This window comes from Talpa europaea (assembly GCF_964194135.1).
Source record: "Talpa europaea genome assembly, chromosome: 6".
Lineage (NCBI taxonomy): Eukaryota > Metazoa > Chordata > Mammalia > Eulipotyphla > Talpidae > Talpa > Talpa europaea.
The window spans coordinates 22,317,268-22,337,202 of record NC_140072.1 but is presented as its reverse complement, the minus strand read 5'-3'; the positions used below and the strand labels follow the sequence as shown (position 1 = coordinate 22,337,202).

The 19,935-nt window shown below is 42.0% G+C and overlaps 1 protein-coding gene across 1 annotated transcript in view; it reads right to left on the bottom strand.

Moving 5' to 3' along the window:
- GALM (galactose mutarotase) overlaps nucleotides 1-415 on the bottom strand; it is a gene marked incomplete at both ends in the record, with an annotated part of 54,670 nt that extends 54,255 nt beyond the window's left edge. Inside the window, one exon of the mRNA XM_084235268.1 lies at nucleotides 226-415. Coding sequence (XP_084091394.1) covers nucleotides 226-415 — 190 coding nt within the window. The remainder of the gene's footprint in view (nucleotides 1-225) is intronic.
- Nucleotides 416-19,935: the final 19,520 nt, after the last annotated feature.

Below are 19,935 nucleotides of genomic sequence, written 5' to 3'. Positions count from 1 at the left end.
TTGAGGCCAAGCCTGAATGGATAACCAGAGGCCAGCTGCTACAGCTATTTCCATGTTGCTTTTTTCCAAGCACTGGAGCGCAACACAGTGAATGAACCGGATCCAAGCACCCCGGACCGCCTTAAACAGGGGTTAATTCCCCTGGGTCCCGGAACCGCTGGGATCCCGGGCGCGCGCCGGGTGTGTCTGGGGCCAGTCCGCAGTCCCGGGCAGAGTTCAACCCACCTTCCAGCTGCGCAAAGCCGAGCACCACATCAGAGGCTCTGCCCTGCCTGTCTTTGACCTCCAGAGCCGTAATGGTGCAGCCCCAGGAGATGATGTCCACTCTCAGCAGGTCTGATTGCAGCTGGAACTTCTCCACTGTTCCTGCCCCTGAGGGCAGGTCTCCAAACACGGCCCTGGTCACCGAAATCATTTGGAAAGTTAAGAGGGCACAGGCAACTCCGGGGACTTCCAACTCCTGCCGCCAAGCCAGGAGCGATCAGTCTATTGGAGAAAGGGCGGGACAAGGATCAGACCCCTCCCCTTCCACGCCGGGATCTAGGGAGTGACCACTCCTGCAAAAATATATTCTCTGGGGCCTTTCCAAATCATTCCTTTGCCTGAGGGTGACACGAAGGCAAAATTTCCAGCCTGGTTTGTGGTTCTTTTCTTTGGCAAAGCCTGGCTGCATTGCATTTTGGGAGTAGTAGTTTTGGGGAGGTGACATTGCATTTTGGGGTCTGTAGTCTTTCTAAACCCAAATCCTGATTTGCAGTATTCTCTACCAGTTTCTATTGCCTGAGCTTCTCAACATGTTCACTAATGTCTGACTTTCAGATAAAGTGCTGGAATATGCAGAGCGTGGAATCAGGGACAGTGCGTCTATGGGGAGAATTCCCCTCTGATCCAGAGGATTTTAAAGTACAGAGGTAGTTAGGGCAGGGATACGTAATTGCTCTTTACCTGTATGCTGCCTGAAGATCCATTCTGTTTGTCCCACGGGGTGAAGCCTTGGACAGGTTTGGAGCAGCAGCCTGGAGAGGGATGTCTGATTGGGGGCCAGCGGTTGCCTCCCCCTGTCTTTCTTCCTCCAGAGGACTTTCTGGAAAAGGACCTTGCTCTTTAATCCCTGTTGTTCCAGAAATCCAAAGTTCATTTAAGAAAGTATTAAGGGGACACACATATATATATTTTTAATAAATGTGTGTTATTTTATTTTTTTTAAGATTTATTTATTCATTTATACATGCACTGGGTACAGTCAGAAGCGCGGGAGGGTGAGAGAATTCACCAGAGCCAGAGCCGGGAGCAGAGCAGGCAGAAGGACCGAAGTACACTGCTGAGGGGAGCGGGCGGCAGGAGGGTCTGCCCGCCATGTGGGACCCTCACCCGGCAGTCGGGGATCGAACCGGCGCTGCAGAGGCTGCAGGCAGCTTCGCAACCCAGCGCTCAACCGCTGCGCCACTGGGGAGGGCCCAAGGGGACACACATTTATTAAAGTTCTAATAAATGTCAGGTACCCTTAATATCTCTTCTTCCACAAGTAGAAAAAAAACTTGAAGTATGTATTGGGAGTGGAAAAACACAGAGGTCACTAAATAATGGACCTGCTTTGGGTACCTCCGAATTATCTTTGGAAATTAAAAAAATCCCCAGCCCATCCCTGGAATATCCTGATTCTGTGGGTCCAAGGTAAGGCTCTAGAACTTGTCTTCTTCACAATGTCTGAAGGTTGTTCTGTTGCAGATTATCTGGGATTGATTTTGACTAATCTCAGATTACTCCCCCCCCCAAACAGATTGATGGCAGAGGACTAAGATAGTGCTACTAATGGCTTTAATAGATTTGGCAGATAAAATAGAAGAGCCTGTGTATTTCTTTGCTAAATCTGGCGGCTCTTGCTCATACTGCGACAGGGAAGGGGGAGGATGCTGGAAGCTCAAAGACCTGTTTTATTCAACCAAGTGCATACTCAGCCAGTCTTTCCTTGACGCTGCTTTTGGTTTGGTTCCTAGGTCCTTCAGAGGGAATCAGACTAGATTGTGGTGCAGGCTAGATTGTGAATCAGTGTGGTGCAATTAGGAGGCTTGGGGGTATCATGTTCCTGTAATCAGATGCTAATATGCCATAATAACTGTCTCTCAGCCCTATTTGGTGCAGTTTGAATGAATATTTAGCATTCTTACCACAAAGCCTCAATTCTCATTCATGAAGCAGGGGGAATTCTGATAGCAAAGAAAAAAGGGATTTCAATGAAGAACAATGTATGATTAAAAAAAAGAGACCAAGACGAGTTAAATTACAAGCTGCACCACATTCATTCAATAACCCTTGCCATGCTGCTTCATCAGAAATTCTCATAAACTCTTCAATTCTCATCAGCCCACTTAACATTTATGGCTGATTCATGCATAAGCCTTGTCACAACGCTGTGTTAGCAAAGATGTCTTAGAGGTTCTTCTGCGAGCAGGAAGTCCGCCTTTTCTTTTCTCAGCCTCCAGTTCTCAATGTTCTGCCAAGCTCATGATGTCACAAAGAAATAAATGCATCTGAGTGGCCAAAGCCAAGTGTTAGAAAGAGAGCTCTTGTAACTCAGCTCGGTAAAAAATGAAACAGCCTGGTGTCTCTCTAAGTTGTAAGGTGTACCTTCTTGATTTCATTTTCCTTTCGCTTTGAAGGGCTTAACATATTGTCCCAATAGTACTGCCTTGTGCTAAATCAGCTGTCGAGCATAAACCTTGATTTTTATTACCGAAATACCCCATTTTCCTAGTCCCACAGTGATCCACTAGAGGAATATATATGCACTTAAAAAATCAAAAGGAGGCTTAAATCCAAGTAAAAAAATTCCACCCCCAAATTTTGATTAGGTCAGAAGCAAGGTAGTGATTTTTGAAAATGAAGGATTGTCAATTTTTCTGAGATATTTATTTTTATTTTTGGGATGGGGCTGAGGGTAAGGTTATAAGGTAGAGGAAGTAGGAATTGTGATATTTAAGTCAAAAGGGAGTTACTTGTGTTAGTGTGTGACAGAGGGGCACCCTGAGACCCCTAAACTTGCATGCTCTAAAGGGGATCTCACCATCCATATGCACAAATACAAAGGAGACTTAGTGTGAAAGAACTTTAATACAATTAATGTGTATAGAGAGAGAAGAAAGGATAATAGTTTCTCAATAAAACACTCAAAGGTACCTATCCCCTACTTGGTTAAGTGCCCAGTCAACAAGGGTTGACCCAAAGTGGGGTCGCTGAGACCTGAAAGGTTGCTGCAAGTCTAAGGCACCTTCTGACAGGGCCCCATAAGAAAGGGGTAAAAGGGGGCCTCCCCTGCTGGCTCAGCAGTTGAGCGCCGGGCTGAGAGGCTGCCCTCAGCCTCTGCAGCACTGGTTCTTTCCCTGGCCTCGGGCGAGGGTCCCACAAAAAAAAAAAAAAAAGAAAGAAAGAAAGAAAGGGGTAAAAGGGGCCAGGCAAGTCTGGGACAAAAGGAACAAAATCAAAGTATGCCTCCCTGGTGGCACAGTAGTTGAGCGCTGGGTTGCGAAGCTGCCCGCAGCCTCTGCAGCGCCGGTTCGATCCCCCGCTGCTCCCTGGCCACCGAAGGAGGGTCCCACATGGCACGCAGACCTCTCCTGCTGCCCGCTGCTCCCCTCAGCAGTGTACTTTGGTCCTTCTGCCTGTTCTGCTCCCCGCTCTGGCTCTGGTGAATTCTCTCGCCCTGCTGCGCTTCTAACTGTACCCAGTGCTTGTATAAATAAATAAATAAATCTTTAAAAAAACAAAAAAACAAAATCAAAGTATGAATCAAGATCATGGTTGCCACTGTTGGCCTCCCCGCTCTGTCACCCACATGTGTCTTCTAGTTGTCTCTATGTGTCTCTCCTGCACACAACTTCTCCACATCCTCCAATTCCCCGGTCCAATTCCAAAGCCAAGAAGCAAGCATGTCAGGCCCTTCACTATGTGTCGCTCTGCTCTGTCCCCCTTCTCCTGAGCCCACCTGCCTTCCGTGTTATATAGCTTTGCCTGGCCATTGAGCTCTGCCCCTCATTAGGTGGGCAAGGAACATGGTACCTCCCCTTTTTATGGAGATGTGTCCGTTACACTTAAAGTGGATACTTTTTCTTTCAACCAGAGAGTGAGGTGTCAGAATAGACAGGTTAAAGAATAAGGTCTTCCCCTTTTTTCAAATGGAGTTTGGTCTCTAAGGTCCATGGATCCAGGGGACCAAGAATGCGGATATTTGAGCAGTGAGACCCACATCCCACCTAATTCAACATGGACACTCTAGGTGTGCTGTTCCTGACACCTGGGACCCATGGTGAAAGCTCCAAAGTCTTAGGCTGTCAGCAGGGTCACGGATAGATTGTCAAGTGAAATATAGTAAAACCAACTCTCAATGCCTCACAATTTGTCAATAAAGAGAACTAGGATAGAGTCTCTTCAATTATGTTGCAGCATCTCTGCTCTCCTCTTGCTCATTGTTCTGAACTCTGTGCTCAGTTTGTTAGGTCTCTTCAGCTGTACTTAGATTATTTCTTATCTTCCATCAGTACATTTTGCGGTGTTTACCCAACTGTGGGCTCCCTGACTCAATATTTTGACTTACACATAAATTTTTATGTTGTGTTTTTATTTTCATTAAGTTCAATGTCTTTTATTTCCCTTGAGACTTCCTCTTTGACCTAAAAAAGGGTGTTGTTTAAGTACCAAGTATCTGTTATAGATCTACTGCTGTTTTCTAACCTGATTCCTTTGTGGTCAGAGAATACATTCTGATGATTTCAATTTGATTAAATTTGCTTAGGCCCATTTTGTGTTATATATTTTATGAATACGTAGGGAAAGTGTGCATTCTACTGTTAATGCATGGAGTGTTCTAGAAATATTTATTAGATTCTGTTGGTTGATAATATTGAGTTCTTCTATAATTATGCTATTTTTTTAGATGTTCTACCAATTGTTAAGAATGTTGAAGTCCCCAAACGAGTTGTAAATGAGTATATTTCTCTTCAAGTTCTAACACTTTGCCTCACATATTTTGCAATTCAATTGTTTAGTGCATACACATTTGGGATTATTATGATTTTTTGTGGAATGGCCCTTTTTATTTTGTTATATCCTTCTTTGTATCTTTGCCTTGAATTCTACTTTGTCTGATGTTAGTGTAGCCACTTTATTTTCTTTTGATTTGCATTTACACGAACATTTTTTTCATCCTTTGAGGCTACATAAGTAGTTAAATTTAGAGTGAATTTCTGGTAGCACATGTAGTGAGGTCATGTTTTCAAACCAATTCTAACTATCTTTGTTTTTTTTTGTTTTTTTTTTATTTGTTTGTTTGTTTGTTTTTTGTTTATACATGCGCTGGGTACAGTCAGAAGTGCGGGAGGGTGAGAGAATTCACCAGAGCCAGAGCGGGGAGCAGAGCAGGCAGAAGGACCGAAGTACACTGCTGAGGGGAGCAGCGGGCAGCAGGAGAGGTCTGCGCGCCATGTGGGACCCTCCTCTGGTGGCCGGGGAGCAGCCAGGGATCGAACCGGCACTGCAGAGGCTGCGGGCAGCTTCACAAGCCAGTGCTCAACCGCTGCGCAACTGGGGAGGCCCCTATCTTTGTTTTTTAATTGCTGCATACCATTTACATTTAATAAAATTATTGATACAAAAATATTTTGACTTACATATTTTTTTTTGTAACCCAGACATCACTGTATTTGGTTTTACATGAAAATGGCATAGATCTGGCAGTCAGGAATAGTTGGAAAAATCACATCAAGTTCACAAGAGGTAGAATTCTTCATAGTTCAATTCCACTCTATTTTATAAACAATTTTAGAGCAGCTATTGAACTAGGTATTATGGGAGGTATGTGAGAAGTTATTAAGTGAACTGGATTAAATGTTACTCTATGATGTCCTTTTCATTCTTCAAATATACAATGAGTTTGTGCTAAATACTGTCTGTATTAACTACTGGTTATACATTTAGCAAAACATGATCCTTGCCACCAAAGAGTTTATAGTCTAAAGTGATATAATGCTCATCTCTAGTCTCCACAAAAATGTCTGTAAATTTAAAAATTTATGGCCAATTTTAAATAAAACAAAGTGCTAGGACTGGCTTCTAGGCAATTAAAATTTCAGGGTTACCCAAAATTGATCCCCCAGAATGGAATTATTTCAGAATTCTCTACCACCAAGCCCAGAGATGAGCTTGAACGAATACTTGATACATTCATATGTACAACACTGTAGTGGAGAATTGACTCTGATGTCAGGGACTTGAGTTTTAGAAGCACCAGGATTTACTGAGTAGACAGTTTGTTCAACTATGCTTAACCTATGTTTCTTAGTCTATGAAATGGGAATGATATCACATAACCGGCTCATCAATGGTTATTTATTGAATGGTAAATAATAAGCATAAAGTGCTAAAATTTTATTTGGCCCCATTATAAGTACTCCTATGAGTGAAGTACTATTATCTGATACTGAAACTGATACTTAAAGAGATTAAGTAACTTTTTCAAGGTAGCATATAGAGTCAGGACACCAAAATTTGACTCAGGGCAACATGGCTACAGAGATAGGAACTTTTAGCCATTTCCTTATATGCTGCCAAGAATTGCGGCCAGTTGAGAATCTGGATTCCTAAGCCCCTTATAAATTCCAAACCAATGTAAAATATTTTTCTTCTAATTTTTATGGTAATTTCAAGTTTAAAAAAAAAGTCAGTTTCTGTAATTAGGTCACATCAAACACATTAAACACTTGTTGGAAGTTAATTCTGATGTATTAAATTCTTTTTGAAATAACTATACATGGAGTTATTTTCTTAATTTCTTTTGCTTCTTATTTGTTATTTACATATAAAAAGGCTGTGGTTTTTTTGTGTGCTGATATTTAACCTGCCACTTTGCTGTGTTCATCTGTTGTTTCTAAAAACTTTTTAGTGGAGTCTGTAAGGTACTGTATATCTAATATTAAATGATCTGCAAATAATGATAGTGTCACATCTACTGTTCCAACTTGAGCTCCTTATAGTTCTTGTTTTTGTCTGATAAGTCTGGCCAAAACCTCTGATACTGAGTTTAATAGTAGTGGCAGTGATGGGCACCCCTGATCTTAAGGGGAATGCTTTCAGTTTTTCACCATTAAGTATTATATTGGATGTTAGTTTGTGATATATGATATTTATTATGGTGAGGTAATTTCCTTCTATTTCCACCTTGTTTAGAGTTTTTAATCATAAATTGGTGCTTAATCTTATTAAACACTTCCTCTGCATCTATTGCTAGTATCATGACTTTTATCTTTACTTTTGCTGATATGCTGTATTACATTGATTGACTTACATATGTTGTACCATCCTTACATCCCTGGGATAAATCATGGTGTATCATCCTTGCGTTACATTCTTGAATTCAATTTTCTAGTATTACATTGAATAATTTTACATCTATACTTATCAGGGATATTGTCTATAATTTTCTTTTGCTGTCTTTGTCTGGATTCAGTATTAGGGTAATGTTGGCACTGTAGAAGGTATTAAGGAGCATTTCTTCATCTTGTAATTTAAAAAACAATTTGAGCAAGATGGACATTAGTTTTTCTTTAAAGGCTTGAAAAAATTCACATGTAAAGGGGTCTGGTCCTGGGCTTTGTGCCTTGCAAGATATTTTATTATTGTTTCTATTTCTATGCTTGTGATCTGTTTAACTCACCTGTTTTTTCCTGGGTGAGTTGAACACATTGTTGGGGTCATAACCCTTTACTCCGGTATACTTCAGCATATAGCCTCTAAGAAAATTGTTATTTTCTTACTAACCACAGTATAAGTATCAAAATCAAGAAACCTAATATTAAAATACCAATATTCGTTGGGCCTCCCCGGTGGCGCAGCGGTTGAGCGCTGGGTTGCGAAACTGCGCGCGGCCTCTGCGGCGCCGGTTCAATCCCCAGCTGCTCCCCGGCCACCAGAGGAGGGTCCCACATGGCGCGCAGACCTCTCCTGCCGCCCGCTGCTCCTCTCAGCAGTGTACTTCGGTCCTTCTGCCTGCTCTGCTCCCCGCTCTGGCTCTGGTGAATTCTCTCACCCTCCCGCGCTTCTGACTGTACCCAGTGCATGTATAAACAAAACAAACCAGCAAACAAACAAATAAATAAAGCATGCCTCTATTAAAAAAAAAATAAATAAATAAAATAAAATACCAATATTCGGGCCTCCCTGGTGGTGCAGCGGTTGAGTGCTGGGTTGCGAAGCTGCCCGCAGCCTCTGCAGCGCCAGTTCGATCCCCGGCCACCGGCGAGGGTCCCACATGGCGCGCAGACCCCTCCTGCTGCCCGCTGCTCCCCTCAGCAGTGTACTTTGGTCCTTCTGCCTGCTCTGCTCCCCACTCTGGCTCTGGTGAATCCTCTCACCCTCCTGTGCTTCTGACTGTGCCCAGTGCTTGTATAAATAAATAAATAAATCTGAAAAAAAAAATACCAGTATTCAATCTCTCTGGATCATATGACCTTCTGACCCAGTTACCTGGTGCTTCTAAGGTAGAGTCAGCCTCACCCAACAAAATGAGCAGAGGAAGGGGCACAAGGGAAAATATAGATGCTGTTCCCAAAGTGAGAATGGATACTGAGTGGGCAAAAACAATATGTATCCACCAAGGAAAAAGAAAAAAAAGGGAGGGGTGCTAATCTCACCTGAGAATTGCAAATGTGTTAGAAATTAGAAATAAGAAATAACTGCACTGGGAATTGTTATAGAAAGATCAAGCAATTTAGCATATTTTGACATCAAAGTTTCTGTGTCTCACAAAGAGCTTTCAACATTTTGTCAGTGGTTCGGTAACAGGTGTTGCCACATCTTTACTTCTATTCTTTCATCTTTGTCTTCCTTGGTTATCTTAACTAATATGGTAGTAATGCAACCTTGCTTGAATCTTTCCCAACATTTCCAAATCCCCTGCTTTTTTCCAAAGGACAAGAGCTGCCAATGTTCTAGAAAGAATGTTAGTGCAGATCTAGCCTTACCTGAACCAGATTCATCCCTTCTTTGTTTGAGAATAAACCAGAACAGGAAGCTGCTCTCCAAGTTTATCTGGATCTATTACTCATGGAATCTTAAATCAAAAAGTACGGGTGAATATAATTCTTAACAGAAAGTAACATGAATACAATATTTAAAAATCATCTTACTCAAATAAATGTGGAGAATCCATTTATGATTTTGCCAGTCTGATACAGTAACCTCTGATTCTGTGCCTTTGATATCTTTTGACCATGTAAACTGCAATTAATGTAATCTTAATTTCTATGTGGAACTTGTTCAAGAGACCCCAAGGAGCATAAAATTCATAAAATTTTTATAATTTCTTGCTTTGAATGGATCATAATTAGTTCAGCTTGAGGATAAATTTTTCACAGGATACAATAGGCATTTTTTATTGCTGAATCACAACTTTGAAAAGTTACACTTTCATTAGCTAAGATTAGGTTTGGCTGCCTGTAACAGACACAAAATTACAGTCTCTTAAGAGTGAGAGATAAAACTTCTTTCCTAAAAACAGTCTACAGTTAAGTATGTCAGGTTCTGGGATTTTACCCTGCTTGCAAGCTGATAATTACTGTTTCAGGGATGCTGGCGGAAGACACAGGATTGCTCAGTTTGAGGTGAAGGATGATGATACTGCATAGCAAGGAGCATGGGCATCATGTGCTGGTTCCCCATGGTCCCCAGGACTGATGGAGGCAATACAGGGGGACAGAAGTAGACACTAAAAATTTATTTAGTGGGTTTGCATACAACTGAAATAGATAGTACTTGTTAACAAGTCTGTTCTTTGTCTGGGAGATGTTCCCTCATCCTTTGAGCCTGCTTATTGTAAACTCAGCTATGAGAAATGGTTGGCTAAATAGCAGTAAAGACCTTGCTTTATTGGCGTACCCCAAATGATGTTCAGGCTTGCTCGGGGCAGTGGATTGCTTGTGGATTGCTTCTCTCCACAGGTGGTCACGGTTAGGTTCTGTTCAATGTGGTGATCTGGGACTTATGCTCCCTCTAACTTGTGGCTTCCCCATCTGTAAGGCACAACTTGAGGTCCACATTTAGAGCAGCAGGATAGAGGAGAGGAGACAAGGTGCAAGGACATTGAGGAAGGGACAGGCCCCTTTTTTTAAGGACACTTCCTGAAAGTTTCATACACTACTTCCCTTCATAGCCTATTGGCACATATCTGGGCTGAGACTGTATGTATTAAATATACTTTGGGCACTGTCCAAGCTGAGACCACAAAGGAATTGGGTGATTTCCAGAAACCTGGAAAAAAGATAGGAATTTTACTTCAGATGATGGTGTATTTGTCAGTATTGAGCTAGAGACTCCAAAGATCAAATGGCAAGGTCTGAAAGAGCTCTGGTTGGAGAGGGACATTATAGAAGTTGGGTGGTACAGCATGGGAGCCATTTGGATGTTGATGGCTTCATCAACAGAGGAAGAGCCCATGCTACGGCTGTCTTCCCAATCCTCATTCGAGAGCTAGCTTCCATGTCAGATGTGGAGAAACCCTAGTGAGTCAGTACGGGATATGGCCTGTTTGTGTCATGGGGGAGGAGACTGAGCCAGAGTTGGAGAAAGAGGCTTCCAGGAGTCAGTGTTGACCCAGGATAGTTACAGTACAGAATTTCCTGGGGTCAAGACACTGGGATCTGCCTAGGTCACTAACTATCCAGTTCAGGTCCCTGGGGATGAACTTGCAGCTAGCAAGTCCTTCCTACATTATAGTCCTCTAGTCCCAGGGAAGCTTCCTTTTCTTGGATGACTTGAGCTGCTTGGCCAAGAAGCGCTTGGCCTGTTCATTCCACTTGGTCTTCTACAACAGATTGGGCCTTAGTCATGTCCCTTGATTTTGTGTCATCTCTTATAGTCTCCCTCTCTGTGCATGGGCAAGATAATCATTGACCAGGTTAACATTGGCCTAAACAGCGTCCTAGCAGAGAAATTCACTGTTAAACATTACTACATATTTTTAAAAAGACTAAGAATATCTTAACCTTTGAATGATTTCTAGTCTGCTACTAGGTCTACGAAGATGGACATTGATTGATGAAACTGGATGGCTTTAGTGGGACAGGGAGAAGACAAGGAAGGGGAGGATTTGGCATTTTAACAACCAATGCTGGCACAGCAACATAGCTGGAAACTCACGGTAAGATAAGAAAGCTTATCAGCAAAGCTTTGGCTGTACTCCTGGGGTCTATCCTAGTGGCAATGACTAAATAAGTTTATTGTACCAACTCTGGGGCATGAGGAAAAGCCCTGATAAATAGCAAAGAATTAGGGCAAAGACTCTAGCTTATACGACAGGCACCTTCTAACCAGGTTCAAAAGGTTAAGAAGCAGCTGGCGGGGGGAGTGAGAGGATACAGTGTTCAGTCAAAGTCAAGGCAATCAGTGAGTCCATAAGATGATGCCAGAAAATAGGTTCTCATGAGACAGCTTTATTATAGAGCAGCCTTTGCTCCCTGGCTTGTTGGAGACTGTCCTGGGTGTGGTGTGGATTATAGACACTGGGTTAGAGGCATGTAGGCAAGTCATGCCCTTCCTTAAGTCAGCTTGAACAGAAACAATGCAGGCGCCATTTCTACTCATTTTCAAAAGTTAATACTAAATTTAGGTCATAGAATTGCAGCTGAATTGGCCGTTTCTTCTGGGCTTAACCACATTCTATAAAGAAATGTGGTTGTACAAGGGCCAGGTGAAGTCACGAGGAGGCAAAATGTGACAAAGCCTCTGTGCAGTGGTTTTTTTCGACACCACTTCTGACACTACATGTGTGTAGTTTTCCACACACCAACCAGTTCTATGGTGCGCAATAATTCAGTTCAATGTTGACACCATCTACTTCCAGTTAGGGTGTGGCCCTACAAGTTAACGGGCTCAGTTCCACAAAACTGGCCCCACTTCAAACACTGGGTAAAAATGGGGTGCCCAGGCTACCCACACTCTGTGTGCTGACGACAAAATTATAGTTTTGATAATTTGCTCGAATGGGTCACAGAAGTCAGGAAAGCACTTTATTTTCACTTCCAGGGTCACTATAAAGAATTTAAGTGAGGGACAGTCAAATGGAAGGATACATTGGAGAGTTATGGGGGGATAGGGGTTGGGAGAGGGAATGGGGATTGGAGCAGAGCTTCTGCGCGCTTTGCTGTCGTGTCATCTTCTCAGCACATGAATGTACCCATCAACCTGGAAGCTAATGGAACCTGTCCTTCAGGGGGTTTTAATCAAAGTTTCATTAGGTAGGCATGATTAATTAAATCACTGACCATTGGTGATTGGATTCAATCATCCCCTCCCCTGAAGTCATGGTGTGAAAATGAAAGTTCTAACCCTCTTTTAAACACTTGGTTGGTTTTTCTGGTAAAAACCAGTGCCCATCTGAAGCTATTTAGCACCTTCTGGCCCCGCAGCTCCCCAAAGATGATCTCACTAGCATGTCACTTCAGACACTCATCACGTGAGTGATTCCAAGAGTTTGGTCAGTTTTGTGCAGAACCTGTAATCAGATCCCCACAGCACCCAGAGGCCACAGGGCAAGGTGGCTTTGAGTACACAGGTGAAGCAGAGTTTGGATCCTGGAGATTCTGCCTCAGGTCTGAATCAGGATTTCAGGAGAGGAATCATCACTAACATTGGCCAGTGCCACTGGGCCTGGAGATATGCATGTGAGGCATCTTGCCAAATTTCTCTCAGGGGAGGTATAACCTGTTGTTATTGCATGGTTAAGGAAACTGAGACTCATTAAGTCCAGGGCTGGTATTCAAACTCAGGCTTACTCAGCTCCAGTACTGAGCTCAAAATAGTAAGCATTTAAAGGGATTATGTCGAGCTGGTGTGACTTGGTTGTGCACTAGATTCCTCACAGCCACTGTGCAGAGTTCACCCCTTTGCAATCTCTGCTGCAGAAACCGGCACGCTGACAGGGTGGTTCTGTGCTGCCAAGTATGAAAAGCCTCAGCTCACAGAGGCTACTTACTGAAACAGCTAGATTCTCAGGACTTCCCAGGGAAATCACGAGTCCTGCTGAATGCTTCCCTGTCTACTTACTGAACTCAAACTCCTGAGATATAGCATGGCCAGCATTTCTGGAAATTGCTGAGATCTCCATATACCCAGCTGAATCTAGTCTGCTTGTGCCTCTTCTGACATGAGTGTGCCCAGGATAGTTCTATGAGTGTAAGTCCGGTCCATAAGACCAGGGCAGCCCTGTGACGGGAGCAGCCTTTCTGTTCAGCTTTAGGGTAGAGGCAGATGAGCTGATGTAGGACTGGTGTTACCCTGAGATTTTGAGTCAGCCAAGGTTAAATCTAATGGAAACAATGGGGGAAATGAACAGGGGAGTGAATGTAAAAATCAGGAGCCAGAACTTCAGAAATAAATCTGAGGGAAGAGGACTAGGTGATGGACAGCCTGACCGGCACTACTAGAGTATGTTGTAGGACAGGAATTTAGAGAAACTATGTGTACCTGGCTGGACTGTGTTCTACTTCCATGTGGGGTCTTGTCCATCTCCAGTGGAGGTGCACTGTGACATGATATTGATAGAAAGGACAAGATGGGTAAGCCATGGTGTTGCCTAGAGAAACTGGTCAAGTGAGTGATCAGTATGAGTCCAGAGTCTGGTCCTCAGCATTTCAGGGAAGAAACACAATCTTGATAGGATCCCAGGATTCATCCTGCTTAGTGAGACCACTACCAGCTAAACTCTTAAGAGTCTGCTGTATAAAAATATATTCCTTTTCTGGGTCATTCTTTTTCAGTACCAGTCTCTAGTATTGAAGAACTGGTGGCAATGAATTAATAATCAAGCATCATTTGATGAACATGGATTAGAGAAAAGAGCTGGTGAGTCTTGGGCCAGGCTCAGCCCAAAGAAATGTAGAAAAAGGCAAGGCAACAGGACGTTGTAAAGGACTTTGGGTTTCCAATCTTCAGTGTCTATCACAGGGCTGCATTGTGTTCTATTATTCATGAAATAAATGATAAAGAAGGACCTTGATGGCAGGTGGGGAGAGAGAATGGTGGAAAGTTCAGATATATTGGATGAAAAAACTGAAGTCTGGCTTTGTTTCCAGATCGTAGTGCTTTTATAAAGAGATTACTCAAATCCAAGAGAGCTCTAACTTCTCTTCATGGTACTCTTCTCTCTTCTAGATTCCTTCTTGAGAACAGATTTTTAAAAATCTTTATTGAGATAATTTGCAAATCACAAAATTCACCCATTTAAAGTGCACAATTCGATGGTTTTAGTATATTCACTGAGTTTATGTAGCCACCACCCAAATCTAAGTTCAAGACATTTTCGTTATCCCAAAAGAGCCAGCCCCACCCCACAGCAGTCACTCTCATCCCGCCTTCCCTCATCCACCCTCCCAGACCTAAGCAGCCACTATCTGTTTGAGAAAAAAATATTTAAAAGAGTCTGGATTTTTGCTGTGAAACGAGCTTCAGGGTGGGCACTGAGGTTTAAATATAACAGAAAGGTCATTCATTGGCTGTACTAAAGGTTTGTTTTTTGTTTTGTTTTTTCTGAAAGAAATGATCCAGGGCTGCACACACTCTGCTTAGAAGCAGAGTGTCTAAGCAATTCATCCCTTTGCTCATTTTGTCCTAAAAATTCATGCTGTTTTCTAAATCTTCTCTTACATAGTTCAACCTTTCTTAGAGATAAGTGAGATTTATAAAGTAGGTCTAACGGTCCTACTTTTACAATGTAGCTATAAAGTTACAAAACTCATTATCAAATTCAAAATCTCATTAAGGGAGAAAGCTTAAATTTAAAAAACAAAACACCCAAGGCTTGAAGAACCTAAACAAGCTGCTGATTGACAGAGATAAGGGGTGTGGGCGCTTTTCTTCTCCCTTCATTGGGGTACAGCACTGTCCCACTTTAGGTGTCATTTGCAAGAGATAATATCATTTTTCTACTGAGATGGAAATGAGTAAACAGGCTTAAGACCCAGAGTCACTCCTCTGGTAATTGTTTGCAACATTCCCTCTAACTGTTATCCTGCTCTGCTTCCTACCTGTTGCAGCTAGGCCAGAGAGAAGACAGGAAGTGAGGCAGGTATTTCGGCACAGGCAAAGGGCTAAAATCAGAGTTGCGGGGCCAGCGCTCTCTGATCAGAGGGTTGAGAAGTTGTGGAGGAAAAACAGAATATTTGTGCTAGTTAATATCAAAGAAAAGGAAAACCGTGAGAGCTAAGACAACGAGCCAGCTTTCGCTGCCGGGTTACAAGTCATTTAAGGAGAGGTTTTCCCCACCGAAGCCTGCAGATTTTAATGTTGTTTATTTGATGTGAGTCCCAAGCCATCAAGTATCTTTTCCTCTTAGCTATGTTTTTCTTTTGTTTTTAATTGCTATCACTATGGCAGAAGTATATTTTGTACCTGTTTAAGATGGTATTACAATAAAGGTGGCACTGTACGTGTTTTTATCTCATTTTTTGAGACCTAAATAAATTAACTGCTAAGCAGTTGCTATCACCAGTAAAGCCTTATTTTAAAAATATTTTTTCCAATTAAAATAATTCATAGATGAGACATATTTCTGATTTCTAGAACCAGTTGACCTCAGGTGGAAATGAGTTAGTCTAGTTAGTATCACATGTAAGTAAATCAGTGACTGCTGGAACAAAACACATCTGACAGTGCTAAGGAAAGTGTGTTTATGGACCATGATGTAATCACTTCTAAAATTAATACCAAAGTGGCAATCAATAGTTTAACTATAATTTCAGATTTATTCTTGTATCCCAGATGCTATTCTTTGATGGTTGATATTTTTGTCCTTGACTCAATATTGATTTTGATTTATCGATCTTATGCCTACGTGTATGTATTTCGTGCACCTCTGCTAGTGCCATATACATTATATAGTCTCCTTCAGCCTGATTTTTGTTCAGGCTCCATCTGCTTCCTAAATATTCTCCCAGTAGAAACTTGGATCTGTAGGCTCAATTTATCTAAGACAGAGCTCAGGATTTCCTTCCAAACTTTCTCCTTAGAAAACACATGTGAGTGTTGCTGCTATAAAAACTTTGAGCACACAAAATTGTTCTTTACACAATGAGAATCACCTATTTTTAAATCTAGTGATTTCCAGTTCTACTTTTTAAGTTCTAAATGTCCACACGCACATATAGACAAATACATAGATTTAGAAACCTCATAAATATGAAACAGATAGGCTAGCCCTTCTTGCACTGCTCTACAGAAGGGGTCAGCAAACCATGTACAGGGCCAGATAAATAGTAAATGTTTTAGGCTGTGGGGGGGCCTGCTGAGTGGGTGGTTTTCTTCACAGCTGCTTATTTCATTGCAGTTCAAAAGCGGCTGTACATTAAAAAATGGTGTGATGGTGTTCCAATGAAACTTTATTTGTAGAAACCAGAGGTGGATCAGATTGGGCCCTTGGGTAATGTTTACTCACCCTATTCTAGAAGATCAGTAGCTCTCAGGTAAGAAATGATCACTTGCTTCCTAGAACATCCTGCCTAGAGTGGTGCGTATAAGAAGAGGTCAGGTTGCTGCTCTGCACATTAACGGTGAGATTTGGTGAGTCTGCCCTTGTGATGTCTGCTTTGGGTGTCATATTCAAGATCACTCAGTTTTCCCTGCCCGAGATATCTTTGTATAAGTTGTGTGTCTCTCCCAGTGAACACTCCCAATGGCCTTGTATTATACTTTAGGATCAGCTGCTCTGGACAATAACTACTCTCTAGTTCTCTCCCCAGGTGAATATTTTGTAAACCATGTAGCCTCTCTTCTAAAGCCGATCTTTCTTTGCAAATATTCCATCTAATTCTAGCAAATAAATACGTTTAGCAAAAACGAGTCCAGAATCTTATATTGCTCTGTATAATCAGGGGTGCAGTGGTGGATTTACCACTTACTATATGTGTAGTTTGGGCAGATTGTGTATTTTTTTGAGTTTGAGTTTCCATTTTTAAAATAGGACTAATAATACTTACCATATAAGGTCTGCTGCAATGATGAAATGAGTCGATGTATATAAAGGATCTTGTGGCCAGGCACACAGCATATGCTTACTAATAATAGTGATCAGCACCAGCAAACACTCACATTGCACTTGCTATACACTACAGCGTTCAGGTGCCCTGGGCCCGCGCTGCCCAGAACCAACCTAACAGTGATCCTCTATGCAGATGTTATTATCCCAGTTTTACAGATAAGAAACTGAGACAAAAAGAGGTCAGACATCTAGGAAGTGGCATAGCATGAATTTAAAACCAGGCAGTCTGTTTCCATAGTTTTACTCCTTTATTCTTATTATTCTGCTGTGACCCTAATAAGAATTAAAGGATAAGAGCATCCTCTAATTTCTTGACTGTTGTTATGCTGTATGGTGTATTTTCTTCCTTATATCTTTGTCCATTTCAATTTACACTGTGAAATTAAAATATGGAAGGAGGTTTGTAGTATGGAAGGGACTTCAAGAATTTAATGCTGGGCCTCCCTGGTGGTGCAAGGGGTTAAGTCTACACACTATGAAGTTATCTGTTGCCACTGCAGCATGAGTTTGATCCCCAGCCAGGGAGCTACTCACATGGTGCAGCAGACCTCTCCTGTCTTTCCCACTGCTCCCCTCAGCAGTGTATTTCAGTGGATCTGCCTGTTCTGCTCCCTATTATTCTGTCTCTGGTGAATCCTCTCACTCCTTGCACCTCTGATCTACACCCCAGCTCTTGTATGCATAATAAATAAAATAAATCTTATTTTTTTAATTAATTAATTAATTAATTTATATAAGCACTGGGTACAGTCAGAAGCACAAGAGGGTGAGAGAATTCACCAGAGACAGAGCAGGGAGCAGAACAGGCAGAAGGATGGAAGAACACTGCTGAGGGGAGCAGCGGGCGGCAGGAGAGGTCTGTGCGCCATGTGGGACCCTCGCCCAGCAGCCGGGGATCGAACCGGTGCTGCAGAGGCTGGGGGCAGCTTCGCAGCCCAGCGCTCAACTGCTGTGCTATTGGGGAGGCCCAATAAAATAAATCTTTAAAAAAAGGGAACTTCCTCTAAAAAAAAAAGAATTTAATGCTATTTTAACAATTTCAGGACAAGAAGGATTCCCCCATACTATTTGCTAAAGACCTCTTATTCAGTTATACAGTTTACAGTGTTTTCTGAAAGGAAGACAAGATAACTAAACTGAACCCACCATCACAGGCACATCTATGGAATAATCTGTACGAAGTGTTATATGAGTGAACACGGTGCATGTATAACCTGTTTGAGTTATCACATTACTGTAGGCTACCTCTGCGCCCTACACTGAACAAATATGGGTTGAGGAGACAAATTTCCTCTTGCTTCCCTTTTTGTGTACTGCTCAGGACCTATTTAAGAGCAATTTGATGCAGTGGTTGCCATGGTAAATACTTTTCACAAGAACTCGGTAATTGTTAGAACTGTTGTAATTTACCATTGTTTAGTGTCAGAATGATTTGAATGTTCTCACTTTCCCCCTTCATTCAAATGTTTTATCTGCATCAGAATTTTTTTTAAATTTTCTGGGAGAGATATACTTTATAGAATAATTGTAGTGAAAATTTATGCATTGTCCCTCCAAAGGAAATGGTCAGTGTGGTTTTATGCTTTTTGATCTGCAGGACTTAAAGCATCTGAGTCTGACCTTTTATTAGCAGATGTTTTAAACCAGGCAACAGTCAGGGAAAAAAAGGGCAATTGAGCCATTTTATCCTGAAGGGAGTGTTTGTGAATGCTGCATTACAAATGTGCTCAGTAACATCATAATGGAATCACACTTCATTCAAACTCTAAAAGACAAAATTTGAATGCAGTTTTATAGCATAGATGAGTTCTGCAGCTGCAGTAACAGTATCTATTGCCAGGTGTCCTGTGGCTTATGTTGGTAATGGATACTCAGTACCCAAAGATACCAAGATAATGAAGTATCCATAAAAAGAATAGGACTCTAAGGCCAAAATGACAAGAATTTGAGGTGATGCAACAGGATTAAAAAACAAGAAGGGGAGGATTTTTGTTGTAACCACATACTCATAAATAGCAGCCAACCCAACACCCCAAAAATGTTAGGTATGTTTTAATCAAAGGCTGAAAGACTTCCCCACTAGGGCAAACTTTGCTTTTCGTTCTCAAAATCGAAGACTTCTTATTTTCTAAGTCTTTTGCTTCAAAAAATAAAACCTATATGCTGACAGTTTAAATTTTTAAATTTTTTTCTTCTTACTGATTTGAAAGTAGAAATAATAATAAATAAAATTTCCTAGGCACTTTGAGGATCTAGGACAAACCTTTAAGCACCAACATTTGGTGGCACACTCGAACCACCTGTGTGCGGTGAGTGAGGAATGCTGATACTGTTACAGGGCACGGTGCCCCCAAACCTGCCCACTCTAAATAGGTTCTGCCATCCGCTGCATCAAGACAAAACACACTCTGGTGTGTAAGACTTTAATGGAAAAAAATCTGTACTTTTAATATAATTGGTGTGCAACAAAGAAGAGAAAAAGAATAAAATTTTAAATCAAACACCCAAGTTACCCATCGCCTGTGGGTAAATGCCCAGCCAAACAGTGTTGGCCCAAGGCAGGACTGCGGAAGCCCAAAAGTTTGCCATAAGTCTAAAGCACCTTCTGGTGGGGACCCATAGGAAAGGCGCAGAGGGGACCCAGCACATTTGGGACCGAAGGAGCAAAATCAAAATCAAGACACAAGCTGCCATTGTTAACCTCCCCAGGGGTCTCTCACCTGAATCTGTTTCAATCAGTCTAAGACCAAGAAACAAGCGCGGCTTCTTCCCATGTCTCTCTGCAAAGTGTGCCTCCTCCAGGTCTCCTTCTTGCTCTCCATCCTGCTTCTCCTTTCTTCCAGTTTCCTCTCTAGCTT